This window comes from Eriocheir sinensis, chromosome 14 (assembly GCF_024679095.1).
Source record: "Eriocheir sinensis breed Jianghai 21 chromosome 14, ASM2467909v1, whole genome shotgun sequence".
NCBI classification, from domain to species: Eukaryota; Metazoa; Arthropoda; class Malacostraca; order Decapoda; family Varunidae; genus Eriocheir; species Eriocheir sinensis.
In genome coordinates, this window is record NC_066522.1 from 2107189 (window position 1) to 2129227 (window position 22039).

Here is a 22039-nt window from a genome sequence, read left to right on the forward strand (position 1 = left end):
TCACGCACCCACGTCCTGATTCACTCATTCTTGTCTTACTATGTTAATTTCTTGCAAAAACTCGCTTCCTAAATCACTCAAATTTTCCTGAGTTTAGTTTATATATCACTCTGGTACTCTGTCTCATTAAATCTCTATGCTTTATATAATCATTACTCAAATACTCCCTTTTAAATCCTCTAACTCACTCATGTATTCTCCGTGCTAGACATATAGTACGGTGGAGGAAGGCGTGGAAAGATAAGGTTGAGGGAATAAAGAGAGTTTGGGGGTGATAAAGGGGAGAAGAGGTGGTGTTGGCATCAGGTGGACCTTCCTCACTTCCCTACAGTCCGGCCTTGTCCCCTGCTCCTTCCTTCCCTTGTTTCGGTGACCCCTCCCTGTCATTCTCTTCCCTCCCCTCCTCCTTTCGGGTGTGATTCTCGAATAAAGGAACAATCAGGTTTTAGTGAGGACATAATGCGTCTCATGCCGCCTGGACACCATTTGTTGGCATAATGTTTCGATCTGCATATGAAGCGTTTTTCTTTCTTTTTTTTCCTTGCAATTTGTTCGTTTAAAATCAGTGTGGTTATTGATTTTGTTTTTTACTTTCGTTGTGTTGATTGTGATACTTTCATGTGTCTTTAGTTTCGTTATTTTCGTTATTTTCTATTTGGTAAGGTGTAAGTGATGCGTTGATTAATGATGGAAATTATGAAAAGATGGGTCTCGTCAAAAAGGTAACCGTCACGGCTTCCCCTCAAAGAGAGAGAGAGAGAGAGAGAGAGAACGGGCATTTAGTGCGTGTAATGAGACGGAGGGAATGTACATTCTCTCTCTCTCTCTCTCTCTCTCTCTCTCTCTCTCAAAAATAACAAAAAAAATAAAGACAAACAAGCAAATGAACCCACACACAAGCAAACACTCACACCCACACACACAGAAAAAACACACAAACAAGATAAACAGCCATCCTAGTGAGCCATGGAGGCGGTGGAGGAGCCTCGCTGAATATTCCTCCTTTTTTTTTCCAATTATTATTCCGGTGATTGGTATGCGTGCGTGCCCGTCGCTGTCATCGGAGGTAAACACGGCGTAATTATCTTTTCCTCGTCGCTCGTCTTTCGGGGTTTGGCAGCGAGTAATATCCGCTAGCTGGGTGCATTGACAGGGCGTCGGGTGCTCGTCCTTCCAGTATTGAAATGAAGTGTATTATTCCAATCTGGTTTCTCTATTAGTCGAACAGATTGGCTTGGGATTTTTTTTTCTTTGGCATGTTTCCTTTTTGCCTTTGTGATGATGAGCGATGGAGAGAAAAACGCGCGTGTTCGTAGTGGTGGTGTTTGGGGTGGTGGTGATGCATGTCATTAGTGGTGGTGGTTGGGGTGGGTGGCTGTTCTCATCGTCATAATTTCAAATGGTTATGAATCTCGCTGAAATACGTATATCATCCATCCCCTGAATCCCCACCCCAACCTTTCTTTTCCTCTCCATTTCCCTCCCCGCCCTTCCGTCCTCTCTCCCCCCTTCTTTCCTACCCTCCACCCTCTGCTATCTCCGACAGAGCAATAATAGCAGGATACATCTTTCCTGTTATAGTTTCTGGGCAAAAAAGATGAATACTAAATGAAAGTCCTCGCTTCGCCCGGGCCTTCCAAGAACAGGGAACAACGGCGAGGCATCATGTGTGTGTTGGGGGGAGAAGGGGTGGAAGAGAAGGGACGCAAGGAGAGAAATTCGCAGGGAGTGGAGAGACTGAAGAGGAAAGGGAAGCGAGCCGGTTGCTTGGTAAGCGGATGAAGAAGGAAAGAGGGAAGAGGCGGGTGGGGTGAATTTAAGGGAGTTGGATACCGTAGAGTTTTTAAAGAAGGAAAGGAGAGGACAGACTGCAAAAGAAAATATGGGACTTAAAAGACTGAAGCGGAATCGAGTGGGCAGTCTAAATTAGGTAGGAGGAACAGGTATTTAAAGAAGGTGGAGAGAAGGGCAGACTGAAGGGGGTAGGAACGGGTGAGAAGTTTGTGGAGAGGTTCAGAGGCATGATGGCAGGGAGGATGGAAGTAACATGGGAAGATCTGTACAAACAGAACAAGGAGAAAGAGAAGGTGGGGAGGGGATAATTTTAGTGGAGAGAAGCGTGTGAGTGGATGTGTGTGGGGTTCTCAAGACAACTTACATCAAAGGAAATGAAAAACACACCAGAAAACTTCACACAAGAGCTATTTTCCTTTCACACACATGTTCTCACCTAATTCTCTTTCTTCCTGTGCCCATGAGTTTCAGGAAGGATGAGGTGAGGTGTGTATGGAAGGGGGGAGGGGGGGGGGAAGAGGCACAGCGAGAAGAAATAGAGGGTTTAAAACAGCCGGAGGAGATCAGCCGAGATGTTAGGCAGGTGCCTGGCACAGATGGGAAGGATTTGTGATTAAAGTGCTGCAGCCACCTGTTTAACACGTCCGACAGCCCAGATGGCCTCCAGACAAAACAAGTCTGCCTTTGACAATCACTAGTCATATCCGTGTCGTGACTCTCTTGATAGAAGAAACGAGGAAATAGTGTCCACCGTATTGTATTGATAAAAGTAATAAAAAATGTGGAAAAAGTATTAATTGTATTTTCGTAAGTAAAATTGAACATGTCAGTAGTCTTCATCGTATTCTCATAATGTAACCAAGGTAAAGAGAACGTGGGCCAGGTAAAGCGCGATCACTGCATTCAGCAGGTATACGATGAGACGTTGATTAAAATGTGAGCTCGTTCCCTTATGCTCATACACCACCACCCTAAAACCTTTCATTACACTGACGAAACTTCCTGGCTGATGCTGCTCGCCGGAAATTGTTGTTTCATTCAAGTCGGGTTGATCATGTGAACATTATGCAGCCTGGCTCTCCGGGCGATGACGGGTCACGAGGCGTCAATCAGCAACCACAGCGTGCGCCGGGGCATGATCGCCATTTCTATGTACCAATACAGTGAGTGCCCACATCAGGACAACGCTACTATGCAAAATTGCGCGGAAGGATTTTATGAACTATAGGAAAAAAATAATTAATGTGTAGCCTACCGATTTGTCTTTCGGTATCAGTTATTTTTTTGTGCCTCAGCTCAGTTTTGCTTTTTTTTCTAATTAATAATATACTTCACATGGCCAGTCAGCGGCAGCACCTGCGGCCCGTCGATTCACTCCTGGCAGGTGCACTAAAACACCTGCGCCTCTCTGTCTCCTGGCCGGCAGCCCACACCCCCGCCTCAATGCAACACTTAGTTACATAATGTCTCCCCTCGCTGATGCCAAAGGATTAGGCGTCGAGGTAGTTTCCGCAGTTAGAATGGCTCGAGGTATTACTCCCACGATTCTTCCTCCTTCCTCTCCCCTTCTCACCTTCCCAGGATTTAAGACGATACCATGTTAGGCCTAATGTCAGTGTCACACAACAGGGAGAGACATGAATGAGCTGCAGGATGCTTCTGCTTGATCAGTAAATTTTAAGGTGTGAGCAAAATAAAAAAAATGTCTTACTTGTTTTCATGCTTCGGAGTTCATATACATCACACATACACACACACACAAAAAAAATAATAATAAAAGGCGGCTTATACTAATGCACGCAGTTCTGCCTCGAGGTTACTGTTACCCTAATGAATGCTTCTCGTTAAATATTACATACCGGTCGATGCGGGGGAGCAAAGGTTACAAACATTCAGGTCTGCCGACCACAGTGCCACAGACACCTTGTACTTGTTCTCATTTTGTCATCTGGGTCCGTCGGTTCGCATGAATTTCGTGATGGTATGAATTTTAACAAATGCATTTTGATTGCCATTGGCTTCAAACACAACGTTGTTAAGGCCATTTCATCGGGCCGTAATATGTATTCTTGTTTTCATCGCCTGTAGTAATGGTGATTGTAGTAGTAGTAGTAGTAGTAGTAGTAGTAGTAGTAGTAGTAGTAGTAGTAGTAGTAGTAGTAACGCCAGCACAAACACTAGCAGTATAGGTGAGAGAGGGGAGTGAATGGCATTGTAGGCGGTAATAAAGGTACTGTGTGCAAGCGAATGTATTCCATGTGTACCTGAAAAAAAGGTTACACAAGTTGGAAATACAATGCAATTTGGAGGTGAGTAAACACTAAAATTACATGAGTTTCATAAATACATTTTATGCATCACAGCCGCGTACAAGAACGAGAATGAAAAGCGTTAAAAACAGTCCCGTGTGGAAATGAACTGAATATATCAACCAGAACAAAAAATAAATTATAGGGAATAAGCAGAAGCAAACCTTTGACGTACATACTTCTTTATATATAACCGCAATTATACTCGAGCAAAATAATAAAATACCAAAACAAATAAATAAATGTAAATACCTAAATAAGAGGCTGCATAGGTATAAAAAATCCAAATGCTAAAGGTGAGGCAGAACGACAGCAAAATCAATATGCATTAGTGTGTTCCTGTGAACGTTTCATCAAAACAGTGCAGTCTGCCTGATGTGCATGATTATGTAAGTTGTGATGGTCAATTTTATCGCCTGCTGCTGTTGGGTAATACCGCTGCTGAGTGACACTGAGGAAGCAGAACCGGTGTCAAAGTAATCTGTTAGGTGTTTGAAAAAAAAATATAGGCGCCCGATCAAAAGCTGAAGCCAGTAAAAAGAGAAATGAAGACTCAAACGAAATGAAAACAAGATATCAATGGTGCAAACAAGTGTAGGGGACGAATCAATAACGATAATGTGGTAGGGATAAAAGATTTTTCCTTCCACGAGGAGTGGCATGACGCACCAACAAACCTGGCCAGCGTAACGAAGGTGGATGGAGAGTGTGTTAGAAGGCGGCCTGATCTCACCCGTTACCTACAGAGCCTTCTAAGTGACATTGTGACTAAGCAGAGACATTACAGGTCTAATAAAGATGATGATAATAATACTTATGGAGTTAATGGAGTTAGTAATATAAGTAGTAGTAGTAGTAGTAGTAGCAGTAGCTTGGGGTCAAAGCCAGTCAGTTACGAAGCCCAGGGCAAGCGTACGTAATTAACGAAAGCCTATAATAACCCATCACGATCAAGCCAGCTAATCTAGAATAGTGGGGCTACTCTCTCACTTTACTTCTCAGGTGGGAGGAAAATGAGAAGGGCGAGGAGGAGAGGGAGGAGGTGGTCAGTGCTTTCAGTTAACTCACGGTGACAGCAGATGAGGAGATGGAGTAGGTAAGTTTTCCTTCCAGTTTACTTTGAATGGTGACAGCAGAAGGTAGAGGTTGATAAAGATAATGATGATGATGATGATGAGGAGGAGGAGGAGGAGAAAAAAAAGGAGGAGGAGAAGACAGAAGGCGCCTCTGCTTTGAATGCAAAATGCTGCACTAATTCTCCGCTGCCTCCTAACCTGCCTCTTCACGCCTCGCCCGCCGCAGCTTCTTACTCATTAAACGTACGACGAGACTTTATTACGTGAAGAATCAATGTAGCACTATCGATAAGCAATCCATGAAGTCTGTGGGGTGATAATTTAGTATGTAATGGTGATGGGAAGTATAATCTCCTTTCCTCCTTAATATCAGCCCTTACGCTTGTCTTTACTGTCTGTATCCCCCTACCCCTCCTTCTCCTCCTCCTCCTCTTCGGCTCCTCTCGTTTTCTCCTCCCCCTCTCCTCCTTCCCTTAGAATAATCGCCGGTTACAAGCGCCTGACGTGATATCAAATTGCACTGTACACGCAGCTTCGCCAGTGGCAATAACTTCCTTCAGATTTTTAGGGCCGAGGAAAAGAAAGCAGTGCCTGCTATTTGATCACCTTCACGCGGGCGGCTCGAGAGGCCCCGCGACGATGAAGGAAAAGAAATTGCCCGACCAGACGCGGAAGAGGAAAACATAAAAAAAGAGGAACGAGAAATACACAGGAAAGAGAGAGAAGAAATACGTGGTCTATATTTCTCTCTGACTGCAGGACACCAGAGACGTTGTTCTTGGCTGCAAAGAGGGAAATGTGCGCGCGTGTGTCGGTCTGGGTGGAGCAGTGGAGGAAGGGAGGGAATATTGGGGGATGGAATGGCGTTGAAGCCTGCAAGGAAAGGTTCTGGTAGAGGGGAGACTGTGGACGAGAGGCTTGAGAGAAGGGAATATCTGGGGTTGTGCGGACGTAGAAGGGAGTTTCGGGGAAGGGTGATATGAGGCAGACAAGAAGGGAGCTTTAGAAGGGGCTATGCATGAGCGGGTTAGAGGAGGGGCTTGGGAGGGGTGTCGAGTTGTGAAAGACTGAGAGAGAGGAAGAGAAGTTTGTGAAGGATTATTTAATGGGTTTTAATGAGCTGTAGGTATAAGGCAGGCGTGAGGGACTTTGTGTAGGAGTGGTTGAGACTTGTGTATGGTGGATGCGGATTGAGAGTTGTGGATTGTGGATGCGGATTGAGGGTTGTGGATGGTGGATGCGAAATGAAGTAAAGGAGTTTGTGTAGGAATACTTGAGGGTTGTGGATGCGAGGGCTATGACGGGTTGTGGAGCTGTGATGAAATTCAGGATATTATGAATGACTGTATATATGAAACAATATACAATCATGGGAATTTTATCTCACTCGGGAAAATTAATTATAGTACGTTGATAACATCGACTCTAGATAGGTGACGAAATCTTGGGTATAAAGTAAAGCCAAACAAGATATTAAAAGGGAATGCATGTTCGTGCACGGGCAGCTTTCCACGTTTAAAGGCGACTGAGTAAGCCGGTGAGAGTGCAGAGAAAGAGGAGGGAGGGAGCGAAGGCCGGGAAGGGAGGGAGACAGAGAGTGAGAGTGGGCCGTGCTATCATCACCGGAGACGTCAAGGGGCGTAACTCCACTAATTCTTGGTATACCCCGTGGCGAGGGAGTAGCCGGCGGGGCGGGGGCTCTGGAGATGGTGGTGGAGTGGGTGATGGTGGTGTAGCTGAAGGTGATAGTGGTGGTGCCGGTGGTGGTGGTGGTGATGGTGGTGATGATGGAGGATCCAGTATACACTCAGCGTCGAGTCGTCCTGAGCAGCCGCCGCTTTTTGTGGCTTCTCTAATAAAATGGCTCGGTTTTTCCTGAACTATTCGCATCCATTAGACCAAAAAGAGAGCGGCTGGGGCGGACCAACGGGCTCCGGGCCGAGGCGATGCCCGGCGGGCACGCAAGCAGCACCCTTGGAAGTTGGTGCCGGGGCGGCTGACGGAGGGGACGCCCGCTGATCCCGACGGCTAAGATGAGGCGTCTCGGGAGGGAGCCTCGAGGCCGACGCTAAAGTGAGCTTTGCCGACGCTATTTGCACTGCTCCTCACATCCTTCACTCAGGCACAGATTTATGGCCCTCCGTCTCGCGTTGGCCTTTTGTCTGGCCATCTCACGTTACCTCTCTTATATTTTGCTCAGAGGGTGGCAGCCAGGTGCAGGCCAGTGGTGCCCGTTATTGGTGCGGGCTGAAAGGAAAGGGCCACCCCCCCCCCCTCATCTTTACTGCTCATCAACTAGAACAACGGTGTCAGGGTCAGGTGATGTGTGTTTTGATTTCTCGGCAAATGACACAAAGTTTCAAGGTAGCACTGGTGGGGATTCGAACCCATGCGTCGACATCAGTCCGATCCCAAGCTCACCACCTTATCCACTAGGCCACCGCCTCCCTAATACGTTGGTTGCTTATTCGTGGCTATATTTTGCGGTTGTGGATGTAGCGTGTAGTAAGCCTTTGGCGAAGCATGTTAATGGCCTGCGATGAGGGTCTCCTGGGGTGCCTGGCTGGTGGCGGGGGTGGCGTATGACTAAGTGCGTAGAAAGAAAGGAACGGAGACGAGGGCCCGCCCAGCACGGGCGTGTGGGGGGAAGGGAGCAGCAGACGAGACAAGAGTTCCTGGAAATTGTGTGTCCTGACGGGGTCAAGAACGGCATTTCCTGGCCGCTGTTACTACGTGCGCATGCCTTTCTCCTGCTGCCGCCACTATGGACTTCTCAGGGTCCTGGACCTGAGGCTGTGTTCTTCCCCCATCCACAGCACTGCTGTCTACACCTTAACTCGCCAGAAAAGTGATTTTCAAAAGATTCCAAAGACTAAAACCAAAATTCTGGTTAACCTTGAATCGGAGACAAAGAATTCGTCTCTAGCCAAAGAGGAAAAGACTGCTTCGCACCCAAGGAAGTTCTTGGTCACCCGCAGGCTCTGCTCTCTCCTTCCTCTCCTCTCCCTCTTCTCTCCCCGGCCCAGAGTCCCTCCACCGCACCTTCACTTTCTGAGAGGCCATGCATCCAAACAAGGAGCCCAGCAAAAAGAAGAAAAACTCTCTGTAATGGGTCTGGTAGTGCCAGCCAGACTCTGTGCTCGGGAGGGACGGCGGGGGCGGCAAAGATAATCTCGTTGTCTTGCCACACGAAGGACTCATATAAGTAAATGAAAATCTTCACTACTCATGACACTGGGGCATGGAAAAGCTGCTGATGTAGAAGAAAAAAAAAACTAGGAACCTTAATGGTCCCGTCTGAGAATGGTCCCATGAGAAAAAAATTGCAGTGAAAGCACGTACGAGAAAGAAACTAATCATAATTGAGGTTAGATGAAAAAATATACATAACAGACACACTACACTTAGACGCACGCAGAGGTGATGGTGAAAAAAAGGAAGATATGCTTTAATAATAAAAAAAATATCCCTCGAAGGAATCCTCAACGCACGGAGATTTTTATGAAGAGAGTGCGTCGTAATAATCAAGGGTAATGAAAGGGTTCGAAAGTATGTGGCGGGAGAGAGTGAGCTGCTCCGAGAAAGGCGAGAGAGAGAGAGAGAGAGAGAGAGAGAGAGAGAGAGAGAGAGAGAGAGAGAGAGAGAGAGAGAGAGAGAGAGAATCACCATGGTCAACAGCTTAGACCGATATGGTAATAGTGATAGCAGCAGCAGCAGTAGTAGTAGTAGTAGTAGAAGTTTAAGTAGCAATAGTAATAGTAGTGGTGGTTGTTGTTGTATAAGTAGTATAAGGACTAGCTGTAGTAGTTTATTTTTGTTACTGTAGTTATTTATTTATTTATTTATTTTTTAAGTAGTATAACGACTAGTAGCAATTTTATTACTGTATTTTTATTTATATATATATATATATATATATATATATATATATATATATATATATATATATATATTTTTTTTTTTTTTTTAAAGTAACACAAGTGACACCCAAGGAAGGACGGGGCCAGGGAATGTTTGTACTCTATGCAGTCGGCAGGAAAATTCAATGTAAAATCGCTCACAAACTTCTCTCCGCCAACAAAGTGGAAAGAATGAAGCATCTCTCAGCCGCCATACACCACGAGGGACGAAAACTGCACGCAGAAAAGAAAAACATTCATAAGAGAAGAAGACTGAAACTTTCCTGCCATCGGAAAAGGCAACGCCGCCGCAAAGATTGGACATGTTTAATTGATCTCCAGATCAGCTTGAGTCGTTCGGACCGGGGCAAGAGATGAGCTTCAGGTAGTAATAATTAGTAGTAGTAGTGGTAAACATTCAAGAATTAGTCACCATCTCTTCATTTACTCTCCTACGGCATCCTCGCGTCTTCTCTAGCTCGTAAGTTGAGATCCTCGGTCTTCTGAAACTCAGCGTTAAGGAGAGGCGCCTCGCTGACTTGGGTCAAGGAGTGGCATCAGACTCCTTGAAGGCGGATCAAGTTATGAAGGGTCGCGCCGTTTCCGTTCGCCGGACAGCTTGCGGATACCCTGTCAATAGCACTTTGAGGCCTGGTGGTGGTTTCGGTGCCCGGTTATCGCGCTCCCCACAACCAGTGTCTTCTTGATGCTGACCGGACCACAGAGGAACCTGTCTGTGGCGTCTGCCGAAGAGGACGAGCAGGTCACGTCCCACACGCCGCTCTGCAAGGCTGAAGGTCCCTCCACCGCACTAAGGGTCATAGGTTATCCAGCCTAATCCCAGCCAGCCACACATCCACTCACTGACAGTCAGCCCTGTTCCATCACCCGTCCAGTCAACCCAGTCAGAGAGAGCCACTCAAACAAACAGCAAGCTCCTGTAACCAACGCTGCCCTCTGCCACCTGCCATTATCCAGCCAGTAAGCCAGCTTTTTAATCATCTTTGTCCTAGCTGCCAGTTAGCCCCTTCCAGACGCCAGCCAGCCAGACTGCCAGCTATACCGAGCTCCGACCCATCTGGGAGCCAACAAGCCAGCCAGCCAGTCGCAAACCAACCAGTCCCGTCTAAGCCGCCAGCCAACCACAGTCGCACCGTCTCAGCCGCCACCACCGTCATCAGAAGTCATCTGCGAATGGTATTATAACAACACTATTTTCTTTAAATCCTGAACAACATGGCACACGGGCGGTCAGATATTTCAGTGCATTGTGCTTTGCCGCCACTCTTCATCAGACACAACTACGTACACTCCGATAAAGATATACGTCACCAGATTACGCTGAACACTATAACAACATATAGGATACAGATTGCAGACAGAGTAACAACACCGCCACCTCCTCTCTTCAGCCCCCTATGCGGACAAACATCACCGGTGGACGGTAGAATTTGATGTTACCTCCGGATGACAAGCACCGCGGCCACAGCCCGAGTATCTCACCTAATCAAGGCCGCCACCAGCCACAGACCAGCCGCCGGCCGGCCATTAGAAACCAAGATGCCTTTTTTTATTTTATTATATAATGTTATCTGGTTTGGTTTGGTTCAACTACCTCATTTTTTATGTGCACGTAATGCATCCCGTAAATTCAGCCGCTGCCATGTCCCCCCTAGCTGTCAGGCCACCGTGGTAATAAAGGGAATTGCAATTTAGGGCTACCTGCTCGCCCTGTGGCTCAACGCGACTCACCAGGGCAGTGTTTCTGGTCTCCAGCAGCCTCATCATGTAATCAACTGACCAATACTTATTTTTTCTCTTGGTCTGTCGTTGTAACTATGGTAGTCAATTTATTTTTTGTAAAGCCAAAGGCGATGGGGCGGTGCTCCAGGCTCCTTGTGGCCGCCAAGGCACCACTCGGGAACCCCAAAACGACAACAGGCATAAGTACCCTGAGGGACCGTCCTCAACCCTCCCATCGGAGGCAAGCATCTCCTCGGGGCCTGAGCCGAACACAACTTCAGGTTCAGACCCTAACGAGTCCACGATACCTTTGTCATGTCACCTGAACAATAACTGTTGAGTCCGTATACCCCAGCCACCCACCGGACACCCCTGAAACCTGCCTTCTGGGGCGGCTAAGAAATGCCCCGCCCCTTCAAAACACGTCTGTGGATATTGACCGCAGGCAAACTAAGCTGAATTTTTTTGTGTCCTTAGTTGTGTTTGTTCTTGCACCTTTCGCGCACTTTCTTTTAATTATTGGCACGGCTAAAAGTCGTCCATAATTACCTGCGTTTCAGCTAGACACTGCCAGGGTGCAAAGAGACAACCTACCAGTATGCATCAACCTGTTCTCGGCGGCCCGTGGTTCCATCCACCATTACTGCCGCTGTAAGGAATAAATGTATGAAGGCCTCACCAATACCTGCCACCGCGCCATTACAGCTTTCTCAGCTAGTGATGTACTTGTTTCCGCAACGCTGTCCTCTGGTGCCCGTCGGAGCAGCAACGAGGCCAAAGCATGAACGTTGATCACACAACCCAACGCGGTGCTGCTGTTCATGCTAGGAGGATTCTTGCGCGCATTGCACGGCCGCGAAAAGGCTTCCTGGCACGAAACTTTAAGAATTCACATGAAAACCACAAACACGAACATTGCTCCGTATGGCTGACAACCACGAATTCCCGCGGCCTGTCATCCCTCTCTTTGCCTTCCTCATGTCCCCAACACACGTCATTCCATCGTCTCTCATGTTCCCCATGCAGAGCCAGCAAGAATCTCGAGTTCAACCTTCACTACTTCCACCCTCTATCCTTTCACCCATGCACGCATGCGTGTTTTCACCTCCGAGTCTGTTTCCCTATCCAGCTGCAAAATGTCTCCCACCTTGCGGTCATAAAAAGAAGCACTTGACAACAACAACGTATTAGCTCCCTCCCTATCTCCTTTCATCTTTGCTTCGTACCCTCCCTTCTTTCCTTCCATTCCCACTTCTTTCCTTCCCTCCACTTCTTTCCTCTCCGCGGCCACACAACTCTACGGAATACTCCATGCGGGGTTCACTTGTAAGGGAGAAACTGCCCCGGATACAAGAGCAGGGGGCTGGGTCGAGCGTGGGACAGGCGAAGGAAAAAGGGGCGACAAGAGAAGGGAAAAACAATGAGACGGAAAGTAAGTCAAGCAAGAGGGAGTGGTGATGAGGGCGTGGGGAGGAGATGGAAGAGGAGGAGGAGGAGGAAAAAAAAGTCGGGAAACACTTTATTATGACATGAAACTTTAGACATGAAGAATACAAGAGGGAAGACATTACTTGAGCGTGATGAGATGGAGGAGAAGGAGGATAAAAAAAGGAAAGAGAGGAAGAGAGAAGGGACTAGAGGACAAATTATGGAGACAGAGTAACTGGGAACGTGAGGGAGAAGCGTGATACAGGGAGAGAAGGAGCGGGAAGGAAGGGGAGTATGGAGGAGAGGAAGGGAGAGAAGAATGAGGCAAGGAGGAGGGAGAAACACAAATTATTCAAACCCAAGAAGACGATGTTGAAAACTTTTCCACCATGGTGACCCAACACTATATATATTATTACTTGGGGAAAAAAATTACAGTAGTAGCAGTAGTAATAGTAGTAGTAGTAGTAGTAGTAGTAGTAGTATAGTTGCAGAACTAAAAAATATAATAATAATGATGGTAATAATATGAAGAATAATGATAATAAGAAAATAAGTATATGTAACTAAAAACAACTAAATAGAGGTACATAAAGGCAAATATTTAGACAATAGGTGTGTGTGTGTGTGTGTGTGTGTGTGTGTGTGTGTGTGTGTATATATATATATATATATATATATATATATATATATATATATATATATATATATATATATATATATATATACACACACACAGTGATAGGCACGGTTCCACTAATCCGCTAACCGCTAATTAGTGAAGCTAACTTTTTCGTTAGCTGATGAGCGTTTTCGCTAAATTTGGAAATAGCGGACCAATTAGCTTCCGCTAAACGTAGTTCCTCCTCCGCTAACTTTAAGTCCACTAAAAGTTAATACAGGTTTGTTCTTGTCCGTTGTGGGCAGACACAGCACCAGTTGAGCCACATGGCACCATAATTCCATGGCTTCAACTTTTGGGTAAATTACGTATTAAAGTAGGGTAATTGGGCAATTATTAGGGTAACATTTTGGTATGTTAAGGTAATGCATCTTCCACTTCCGACTCTTTGAACACGGGATTTGATAACAAGTATTCGATATTTTCCACTGACAAGAAATAAACACTGCTATTTACTTATTCACTTAATATACTCTTCAGTATTATTTACATTTGTGTATCTAAATTGATCCACTATCCCCAGCTGAGTGGGGGAGCAGTGCTGTGTAGTGTGTCTTCAGATATCTAATCAGATTTTGTGTATATTTATATATATATATATATATATATATATATATATATATATATATATATATATATATATATATATATATATATATATATATATATATATATATATATATATATATATATATATATATATATATATATATATATATATATAGTGGTGGGCACCGCTAACCGAAAAGTTAGCTTCGCTAACTGGAAATCACTAACTAAAGAGTTAGCTTCGCTTACGATAAATCACTAAACTGATAAAGAAATTAGTGGAAGCTAACGCTAAACGCTAATCGCTAACTTTTCTTTATATGGATTTAGCTTCGGTTTAGTATTTTGGCTCTAAAACCCTTAAAAAAGACCTAGTGACCTGCAAATGCAATATGTTGTAGCTTAGACATTGAGCTTTCCAGAAAGGTATAGCATGCCAAAATCAGATGATGATAAAGGTGTATATACATATATATATATATATATATATATATATAGATATATATATAGATATATATATATATATATATATATATATATATATATATATATATATATATATATATATATGTGTGTGTGTGTGTGTGTGTGTGTGTGTGTGTGTGTATGTGTGTGATGCTTACATACACATAAATTATGGGATGCAGGTGGAGACCCAACAATGAAACAGAGGAATAGTAACTCAACGTGCAGAGAAAGGTGAGACTGGCTGCCAGAAAGTAAATAGATGAGTTTCCGTAAGTTAAGGAGGTGGAAAGGAAAAAAAATGGCAGAGGGAAATAATAAAGAAAATCAAAATAGCGGTCATTTAAAAGGATAAAAATAAAAACTTTCCACCTAAGATAAGTGAATACGTAAAACTAAAGGAAGAGAGGTACGTGGAAATTAAAATAAAAGTAAAAATGAAAGTAGGTGAAGGGAGTTGAGGCGCGTTAAATGAGTAGACAGGTGTGAGCAGCTGCGCGGGCTTGGTTTTGAAAGGTAGGACAAGTGCAAAGAGGTAGGCCCTCAATAAATAATGAAGACGGATCGGTGCGTGACGAGGCTCGACGGGGCTTGGTGTGTTGGGGAGGCAGTGTAGCGAAGATATGGGGGTGAGAGTGGATGGTGAGGTGCAGTGGTTTGGGGTTTGTGAGTGTGAAGATTTGAGAGAGAGAGAGAGAGAGAGAGAGAGAGAGAGAGAGAGAGAGAGAGAGAGAGAGAGAGAGAGAGAGAGAGAGAGAGAGAGAGAGAGAGAGGTCACCGCTAGTAGAATATTATCATACAATTATAGCTCAGAAAAGAATCATTCCTCTATCTGATGGGGCATCAGATAGAGGAATGATTCTTATCTCAGTCCTCCTCCTCCTCCTCCACCTCCTCCTATTTCTCTTCCTCTTTCCTCCTCTTCCACCACCACCACCACCACCACCTTCTCACCCACTTCCTCTTTCTCCTTCTTTCCTCTTCTTCCTCCTCGTTTTCTCTTCCCACAGTCTTTTAGTGGGTTTCCTAATCTTCCTCCTCTTGACATTATATTATTTTCACTTTTCATCCCGCCTCTCCTTCTCCGTACTCCCTGTGATATTAGTGCCTTTCTCAGAACAGTTTAAATACTCTCTCTCTCTCTCTCTCTCTCTCTCTCTCTCTCTCTCTTAAAAAAAAAAAATTCGCGCCTGTTTTAGAAGGCTCACAAGAAGAAAATAAATCGTTAATGATAACGGTAAAAAAAACTTCTTGTATACACACACACACACACACACACACACACACACACACACACACACACACACACACACACACACACACACATATTCGCCCTCCTTTTGCAGTGATAATTTTGGTCCTGTTTTTTCAATCTCGATTTCATTTGTCTTTCCCTACCGTCACGTATTTTTTTCTTCTTTTCAGTCGAGCTCTTTTTACCCCTTTCCCTGGCATGCACACAAACACTCCCGCGCGCACACACACACACACACACACACACACACACACACACACACACACACACACACACACACACAACGTCGAAATACTTATATCTCAGCGAATATCTTCGACAACTTACGACGGAGGAAGAGCGAGAGCAGCGAGGCAGGAAAGGGAGGAAAGGAAACGGGGATAACATATCACGAAGGAAAAGAGAGAGAGAGAGAGAGAGAGAGAGAGAGAGAGAGAGAGAGAGAGAGAGAGAGAGAGAGAGAGAGAGAGAGAGAGAGAGAGAGCAGGATCAGTATTACTCTCCTGTATTCTGCCTGCTGGCGTCTCTGGGCACCTTATTCTTGCTCACGTAGATGCAGGGGAGCGACCCGCAGACACTGGCGCCCCTAATGGCACCAGGCACCTGTCCCGCTCTCTCAGGCAGTCCTCGCGCGGCGTAAAGTAAATGTTTACCCGAGGGTTCTTAGGAGCAGATCTCGTGCGTGCGTGTTTGTGTGGATGTGAGTTTTATTTCTTCATTCACCCACGACTGTTTTCCGGAATGTTGTCGAAAGGTGACGTCTTACTCTACTTCCTCTGTTTTTCCTTCTCTTTGTCTAAGTCTTAAGAAATGTAGTTAAAACCTGTTAGTATATTGTCATAAATGTGTTTTCTGTGAACATTTGTTTCTCGTCCTTTAACATTAAAAGCCTGATATTATTATTTATATATATATATTAGTATTTTATGCAATACATATATAAATCTGTTAACGTTAAAAAAATTCCCCCAATTGTAATGATAAATGTTTATATATATATATATATATATATATATATATATATATATATATATATATATATATATATATATATATATATATATATATATATATATAGTTTTCTAGGTCAACGTCCTTAACAGCAGAATGTACGCACTATATATATGTTTGTGTTTGTTTGTTTGTTTGTTCGGGTTTATTTTTTTTTTGTTTGTTTGTTTGTTTGTTTGTGTGTGTGTGTGTGTGTGTGTGTGTGTGTGTGTGTGTGTGTGTGTGTGTGTGTTCGCGTTCGCTCTCTTCCCCATCGTTCCGTGCCCTGACCCAGCCCTTCCTTCCCCGGCAGGTGTGCATGATGAGTGGCGGTGGGTCTGGCGAGGGTGGGCCGGGGGTGGGGCACATCAAGCAGGAGGATGGAGGCTACGGGGCCGCCCCCACCACCCACCACCCCCGCGCCAGACAGCTCTCCTGCTCTTCCCCCAACACCACCGCTGTCTACTCCCCCACCACCACCGCCATCCCCTCCGAGGTAAGTTCAGTTTTCCTTGCGTGATAGTTTTCTAGTTATTTATGGTTTTACTCTCTCTCTCTCTCTCTCTCATATGTCCCCTCCCCTCCCCTCCTCCTCCCTTCTCTCTCCTGTCACAGCTACTCTATCTATCACCGCCTCTCTCATTCCCTTGCACACATCTCTGCAGCGACTCTCACCAATGTTATCTCCACCACTCCACTTCCAACACCACCAACACTATTCTCCCCACTGCCTCCACCACCACCAACATCCTCCCCACTGCCTCTTCCGCCCCCGCAACCAAGGACAGTATGCTCACCTCTACCTCTTTCACCACTACAAAGTAATCAATTTCTGCCGATGCCCAGTCACCAATGTTATCTTCACCACTCCACCTCCACTGCCTCTTCCACTCCAACCATCATCATTAACAAACTCACCACTCCCTCTTCAACCCTCACCACCACCACCACCATGCTCTCCTCTGCCTCTTCCACCACCAGCAAACAATCGATTTCTGCCGATCCCCAGTCACCTCTTGATTGTGTTCATGCATTTGACATTCTTCTGGGTTCCTCCGATCTTGCCCATGTTCAATATAAGGACACCCAACCGCGCAACCTGATAACAAGCCTCGCGCCGTTCCTATACATAGACGGAGAGTCATATCCCAAACAGCAAGTGACAGGTAAATGTATCTTGATGAGAACGAGCCAGCCACAGCGGTGACATAATATACGGAGAGGAAAATAAGACTAAGGATAAAAAGATAGGGGGAGGGAGGGCCAACTGCGAGGAGGATGCTCGTGGGGGAAGAGTACACTTGGAATAGACAAATCAAGTTGACTTATGTGATCTGTCCTGCTGTGTTTATGGGAAATACGCTAAGCAGAGGATTAAAGGAAGAACGAAGATAGATAGATAGACAGAAAGAAGAAGAAGAAGAAGAAGTGATAAAACATGGCGCCGGGGTGGAAGGTGAGGGGCGTGATGGAGGCAACTTTTCACGCCCGGACAGTGAAGGGTTATCCGTCACACTCACTCCGGCGTTCCGGTGAGCCAAGTGGTGACGTGACTCCCGCGGACGAGGAGTGACAAGGTGCCTCAATCACACACGTGGCCTGCTGGAGGTACTATCTTGACTCCCGGGTGGCAGGTGGTGGTGGTGGTGGTGGATGGGAAAGTGGTGATGGTGGTGGGAGGGGTCGTAGATGTGTGTGTGTGTGTGTGTGTGTGTGTGTGTGTGTGTGAGTGGGGGGTGATGGTGCTGGTGGTGATAGTGATGATGAAGTTGTCATCTGGTGAGCTTAATTTAATAACACTTGAGACATCACGACAGATGGATAAATAGATTGATAGATAGTCAGACAGACGCATACATATAGATAAATAGACAGACCGAATGATAAATAAGTACACAGATAGACGTATAAAATAGATGGTTGAATATTATTATTAAGCAAACATACTTCAATTACATAGCTACATATAAAAGTCATTGGATCATGCTACAGACAAAATAGTATGTACTCAACATCTTACAAACACCTCATCAACATTATAACCCACAATGAACACCTTTTTAACACCTCTTCCTCTTCCTCGTCCTCTACAACCCCAAACCTGTCCTTCCACACCTCTGACACTTCATTAAGAGCACTTCACACATACACGACTCACAGCACCCTTTACTCCGCATCAGACACCAACATCAACTCAAAACATATCTTTGAACACTTCAGACACCTCCAACTCTTCCGGACATATTTGACACATTTCAGATACCTCTTGACACATTTGAGACACCTCTAATTCACTTCTCACCGCACCTTTTCATACCATTAGAGACAATAGAATAACACTATTATAAGAGGCGGAAGCGGAAAGGGGCAAAAAACGCTTAGAAGGGGGCAAAGACAACTCATTAACCGCGCCTCCTGAGCGATCTACGAGGAGGCTGGAAAATAAACACTCCATTCGTAACGCGGGTGTTTACGAGTTTCCCGGCCACTTAACGCATCTCAGCCGCGATATCTTCACTCCTTTATGATCAAGATATCCAAATACTTGCGCGTGACTAACCCTCCGAACCGCGGGAAACGGCTGGCAGGGATCCACGAGATGGGGGAAGGGAGGAGGTAGGGAAGGGGATTTGATGGGAGAGGAAAGGGTATAGGGGAAGCATGGGGAAGGGTTAGGGGAGGAGAGGGGGTAGAGGAAGGAGCTGGGAAACGAAAGAGTCATGCCAATAAACGAGGTGCAGGAAAAGCAGGAAAAGACACAATCTTGAGTCAGAGAAGACACACAACTATATACGAGGTGCGTGCGGCGGGGTGAGTGACCTGGTGAGCAGAGACACCAGGTCCTTGACGGGTCCTGCCAACTGTTTGCAGGGTCTCTCTCTCTCTCTCTCTCTCTCACACACACACACACACACACACACACACACACACACACACACACACACACACACATACATCTGTCTGCCTCATAACGTATACATCGGTCACATGTGGTGCCCTGCTGAGATATCCGCAACCGAGTAATATTAGCATTCAGTGAATGGCATTAGTGTTTGGGTGAACAAATTCATTTTGACATTTTGTGACATTTGGCAATAAAAATCACCACTAAAAAATTCTCCTCACTAATTTGTCTAGAATTAGGGCACAGCAAGACAAGTGAAAGATGTCAATTTATGTGAATAAGTGTCAGATTATTCGGGCAGGAAATGAAAACATGAGGTCTCAGTATGAAATGTGGGCCATAAAATGAACGCAAGGTGTGGTGAAAAGGTCTCGGTGTTAGCACTGTGTCGAATATATAATTTTAATTCTGTTAGCGGCACTAGAAGGCAGCAAGTGAATGCATAGATTTGCAAACATAAATGTTCTTACAAACCCAGACATTAAGTTCATTCAGTATAATTACGATGGAACCAAAACTCACTTCATATATGTAGCAAACGTTTGGTTCCCTGACTATGCGGAAAAAGTTGCGTACTATAAGAAGCCGCTCAACGTTGGGCTACAACGATAATTCAGTACTTGATTTAAAAGAAAAGTGAAAACATTGGCAAAACTAAACATTTCTCTTGAAACCTTTAATACTTTAAAGTCATTAACATTATTAAAATTATTTACTGATTCCGATAAAAGTAATAATTTTTGTTTGGTGATGTATCATGAAATAGAAACAAAGAACTGTGCCATTTTTATCTTCCAATAACGCCATTACAGAATTAAATGAACTTTCACCTTTAATGACACGGGGCAGCACGTGGAGAGCGTTGGAAAACAAACTAGACCACCGCTCCTGGGAGCTGTTATACATTTTGTCCACGATGGCAGTAATTTGTCAACCAAGTAACTTTATTTCGCTTCCCTCACACGGTATTATCCTCTTTATTATAGACCGCAGGGGTTATGTGGCTCGCATTCCAATGTATCTCTTCCTCTCCTGTCAGTACTTTTGTTTATGTATAACTCTTCGCTCCTCTCTCTCTCTCTCTCTCTCTCTCTGAGACACGTACACACGCAAGAAAACACACACACACACACACACACACACACACACACACACACACACACACACACAGGTAACACGCCCCGCCCCTGCAGTGCCAGCCGTCACGGGGCATCTGTTTGTCCTGGTCCGGGCATCGACCTGCACGTGACGAGCACACCTGCCGCTCACCGGGAACACTCGGCGCTTCCTGGGTATCTATTTCTTCCCATTCCTGCCCTCCAAACACCCTTCTTTTTCCTCTTTCCCTCCCCCTCCCCCTCCCAGCCCCTCCTCCCTTCAGCTGTTACATTGTTGGTCTTACTAAGGGTCATATTTTTTTTTAACATTTCGGCTCCCAAGCTCATATGTTAAAATTAACAAGGCTTTCATAAGAGTTTGGGGCATTTCTATTGGTAGTTTTATGACCCTGGTGGTAGACTGACCCTTCTTCTGTACCCTGAACCTAAAAAACACTCATAAGAATCCAACTGATCTCCTTTACGGCCTTTGGAAAGAGTTTATGTGAGAGCCGAAAGCATCTGAAAATACCAACCTTAATAATCATGTTCGGCCTTGGCTACGAGAAGGGGATAGCAAAGATGCCACCATCGCTCAAACCAATGCTTGAGGTGTTGGGGGAGAGGGTGAAGAAGGGAGGGTTAGAGGCCTATAGAGAAGAGGGGAGACGGGGGGAGGAGCACTAGGGTAGGCGGTGGCCGAACTGGTAGCGTACTGGGCCCACATTCACCGCGTGATGGACGACGCGGGTTCGAATACCCACGCTACCACTCGGATTTTTCAGTCACCGCCGAGTGGCTTAAAACTACCCACATGCTGTCCTGAAGACCACCCATCAACCCGGACTCTAGAGGAAGCCGTCCAAGCGAATCAAGAACGAGTTCCGGGGGCAGCATGAGCCAATGCAAGATGGCGCCACTATAAACACTCGCCTGCACCAGAACGGGCTGGGCCGACCATCAGGCCCCACCTGGAAGAAGCCTTGGGCCGACCATCAGGCCCCACCAGGAAGATGCCTACCGGCGCAACAGGCAACGACGTAAAAAAAAAAAAAAAAAAGCAGGTCGGCACGTGTCCCCCCCCCCCCCCGCCAACGCTCCCATACCAGCTCCGCGGCATTAATAGTACTGAATGTGGCACTGTGAGATGCAGGGTCCATGATGGTCTTATGATACACAAAAAGCAACGCACCTCACCTAGTCTCTCTCTCTCTCTCTCTCTCTCTCTCTCTCTCTAAGGAGCGTAAGCAACAGAAGCGCCGAAGTCTTCCTCAAACTATATTTAGCATTAGTTAGACCTCATCTTCATTATGCGGTTCAGTTCTGGTCACCTTACTATAGAATGGATATCAAAATGTTAGAATCGGTGCAGAGGAGGATGACTGAGATGAATCAAGGGTTACGAAACTTGCCATACGAGGAAAGACTCAAACAGTTAAACTTGCATTCTCTAGAACGGCAAAGGGTGCGTGGAGACATGATCGAGGTTTATAAATGGATGAAGGGCTTTAATAAAGGGGATATTCATAAGGTTCTGTTGGTAAGAGAACCGGGTAGGACACGAAGTAATGGGTTTAAATCGGATAAATTCAGATTCAAGAGGCACATAGGCAAAGATTGGTTTACTAACAGAGTAGTAGATGAATGGAACAGGCTGAGCAATCATGTAGTGAGTGCCAATACAACTGTCACATTAAAAAATAGATTAGATAAATTCATGGACTGTGATATTAGGTGGGGTTAGATTCATGGGAGCTTAGGTTCAAAGGAGCTGCCTTGTACAGGCCTACCGGCGTCTTGCAGACTCCTATGTTCTTATGTTCTCTCTCTCTCTCTCTCTCTCTCTC

At 45.4% G+C, this 22039-nt stretch overlaps 1 protein-coding gene across 5 annotated transcripts in view; it reads left to right on the plus strand.

The window, feature by feature from the left end:
* LOC126998329 (steroid hormone receptor ERR2-like) overlaps positions 1–22039 on the plus strand; it is a 107116-nt gene that overhangs the window by 41952 nt on the left and 43125 nt on the right. For all 5 annotated transcript variants that reach the window (XM_050859816.1, XM_050859817.1, XM_050859819.1 and 2 more), the window contains one exon: positions 16504–16686. In XM_050859816.1, coding sequence (XP_050715773.1) covers positions 16504–16686 — 183 coding nt within the window. The remainder of the gene's footprint in view (positions 1–16503; positions 16687–22039) is intronic.